The sequence below is a fragment of the Sprattus sprattus genome (assembly GCF_963457725.1).
Source record: "Sprattus sprattus genome assembly, chromosome: 19".
Classification (NCBI taxonomy): domain Eukaryota; kingdom Metazoa; phylum Chordata; class Actinopteri; order Clupeiformes; family Clupeidae; genus Sprattus; species Sprattus sprattus.
In genome coordinates, this window is record NC_137917.1 from 28,432,505 (window position 1) to 28,435,908 (window position 3,404).

Genomic DNA, 3,404 nt, shown 5'->3' on the forward strand with positions numbered 1-3,404 from the left:
CCTGCTGTGTATTTACATGTGTGTGTGTGTGTGTGTGTGTGTGTCTTTACAGTTATAGCCGACAATCCCCAGTGGGGGTGTGGCTATCCCTTTAACGCAGTGATGTCATTCCCTCAGTGGGGGTGTGGCTATCCCTTTAATGCAGTGATGTCATCCCTTCAGTGGGGGTGTGGCTATCCCTTTAACGCAGTGATGTCATCCCTTCAGTGGGGTGATGGGAATGGAAGACAGGCAATGGTGTTCCAGAGACTGGGTGTCAGACACACACACACACACACATACACACACACACACACACACACACACACACACAAAAACACACACACACAAACACACACACACACACACACACACACACACACACACACACACAGAAACACACACACACAAACACACACACACACACACACACACACACACACATATAAAATGGTGTGGGCTGTCCAGACACACGGCACACATACACACACACACACATTATTCCTGGGTGACACACACACAAACGCACTCACATAAGGTGCTAGTCCACATGAACACACTAGGAACTCACAGACACACCCATAAACCTTAGACAACCGTCATAGATAGCTATTTATCTAAAATGCCAAACACCCCCCCAAACACACACACACACACACACACACACACAAACACACACACACATACACACACACGCACACATTTAGGCAAAGATGAATCACTGCCTCAGGTAAAACATTCCTCCCTCGCACACACTCAACCACACTTAAACTCAATAATACACAAACACACACTATATATAATATATAAAACTTAAGTTAATCTAAATCATGTTATTTATTTGACAAAATATCAGGCATTATATTTCAGTGTACTGCTGATGCATATTGCTCCATCTGTTAGTTTGTTAGTTTTGTAGTTTTGAACCACCATGTTTGTAGTTTATATCCACCATGTTTGTAGTTTCTACCCAGCATGTTTGTAGTTTATATCAACCATGTTTGTAGTTTCTAACCAGCATGATTGTAGTTTATATCCACAATGTTTGTAATTTCTAACCAGCATGTTTGTAGTTTATATCCACCATGTTTGGAATGTTTATCCACCATGTTTGTAGTTTATATCCGACATGTTTGGAGTTTTTAACCAGCATGTTTGGAGTTTATATCCAGCATGTTTGTAGTTTATATCCACCGTGTTTGTAGTTTTGAACCAGCATGTTTGTAGTTTATATCCACCATGTTTGTAGTTTTTAACCACCATGTTTGTAGCTTTTAACCACCATGTTTGTAGTTTATATCCACCATGTTTGTAGTTTATATCCACCATGTTTGTAGTTTTAAACCAGCATGTTTGTAGTTTATATCCACCATGTTTGTAGTTTATATCCACCATGTTTGTAGTTTTTAACCATGATTGTGGCGCTGGAAAGGTGGGCAGGGCTTACCTGTGCCGGGCCGGCCCATGATGATGTCCTTGCGGGGGGCAGGTAGGAGGAGGGGCAGCAGGGCGGTGGGGGAGGGGTGGCACGGCACCGGCTGCTGCAGCACACCCTGACTGGCGGTCGCCATGGAGATGTAGGTCAGTGTGGTGCCTGATTGGTCTGTCAAGTCTGAGGGGGCGGAGCCAGGCAGGGATGGAGAAGAAACCAGCACAAGGGTTGGGCCGGGACTTTGGATAAGGACGGCCCCCTTGGCCACATCGGCAGCGTTGATTGGCACAGGCACCTGCAGCTGGGCCAATCCCTGCTGAGAGGAGGTGTGGTCACCGTCTTTGTGGGAGGAGTTTGGCACAGGGCCTGGGCGGGCCAGAAGTGGAGCCTCTGTGAAGTTGGCCAATGGCGGCTCAGGATTCCGGACGATCACTGGAGAGTCCCGCAAGGCATGATGGGACGCTGGAGGACCCTGCCCTGAGCCAGAGACTAAGGGGGCGGGACAGGAGGGTGTGGTCTGGCTACGGGGGCGGGGCCCTGTGTCTCTGGAGTCTTCGTTAACGAGGGGGGGGGGCACGGGGGGGCTGACGGGCACGCTGAAGGTCATGAGGGGGGGCTGAGAAGAGGAAGAGGGCGGGCGCTCGCACTCCGCAGCAGGTTTGGGGGGGGCGCTGGGTTGCCGGGGGCGACGTGCGGGGGGGGGGGGCAGAGGAGCCGGTGTGATGGGGCTGAAGAGGGTGGGGCGGAACCCAAAGAGGGGGGAGGGGGAGTGCGAGGGGGCGGGGCTGAACGGCGACTGGTGATTGGACACGGGCGAGAAGGAGGGCGTGGCCGAGCGGGAGCTGCCCAGCGACACCAGCATGCTGGCCGCCTCGCACTCCTCCAGGTCGAACCGCGACGACCAATCCTGCGGCAGCAGCAGACGCAGGCTCCTCCCGCCCTCGCTGCTGTCGCGCGACGACGTCTCCTCCCACTCCAGCTCGCTGCTGATAGCCCTGCCCCTCGTCTCCGAGGAGGACGGCGGCGTGGTCGTCGTCATGGCGCCCATGGCCTCCATCTCGCGGCTGCGGAGCGACAGGTGTCGTGAGCAGTACCCGCGTCGCTGCGACTCCTTCATGCAGCGGTCCTGCGAGCACAGACGCCGCCACTGCTTCCCGTTAAACTTCTTCCGCACGCCGGCCGGGGTACACACCACGTCCCCCTTACGGTAGCGCTGCTGCTGCTGCTGCACGGCCGCCGCGGCTGACAGGGGGGTACGGGGGCGCGGGGACGAGTCTACTGAGGGCGTCAGGGTCGGGGTGCCGGACGGGGTGAGGGGGGGCGCCCCCCTGGATCTGGGCGAGGGGCAGGAGGAGGAGGAGGAGGAGGAGGAGGGCAGGGCGGTGGCGGGAGAGGGGGGGGGCTGTGGGTGTGTGTGTGTGTGGGGGGGGCCCAGGGGGGTTCCTGGGAGGGGGCTGGGGTGGCCGGGGGGGGTGGAGTGGAAGTGTCTGTTCTGGGGCGCCCCCCCCACTGCCGCTGGTCTGGAGCCACACACCCCCAACGCCCCCAACGCCCCGACCCCTTCCTCTAGCGACCCCAGGTTCAACCGCAACACCTCCATGTCTTCCTCTGGGGTCTGTGAGTGTGTGTGTGTCTCAGAGTGTGTGTCCGTGTGTGTTTGAGGTGTCTGGTCCGAGTTGGTGTGTGCGTGTGTTTGTATTTCCCGGTTGGAGTATGTGTGTGTTTCAGTGTGAATCCTGCTCCCTCTGCAGCCTGTGCCACTAGCGCCCCCTACAGCTCTGGTGCTGTCACAGCCGTCCTGCTCACTAGCGCCCCCTACAGCTCTGGTACGGTCACAGCCGTCCTGCTCACTAGCGCCCCCTACAGCTCTGGTACTGTCACAGCCGTCCTGCTCACTAGCGCCCCCTACAGCTCTGGTACTGTCACAGCCGTCCTGCTCACTAGCGCCCCCTACTGCTGACGCTGTGCTGACAGCATATGTGTGTGGGGTACA

General features: G+C 56.1%; 1 protein-coding gene across 1 annotated transcript in view; it reads right to left on the reverse strand.

Moving 5' to 3' along the window:
* The window catches only part of cicb (capicua transcriptional repressor b), a gene marked incomplete at its 5' end in the record, with an annotated part of 36,664 nt that extends 33,653 nt beyond the window's left edge, over window positions 1-3,011 (reverse strand). Inside the window, one exon of the mRNA XM_080858158.1 lies at window positions 1,427-3,011. Within this exon, the coding sequence (XP_080714284.1) occupies window positions 1,427-3,011 (1,585 nt within the window). The remainder of the gene's footprint in view (window positions 1-1,426) is intronic.
* Window positions 3,012-3,404: the final 393 nt, after the last annotated feature.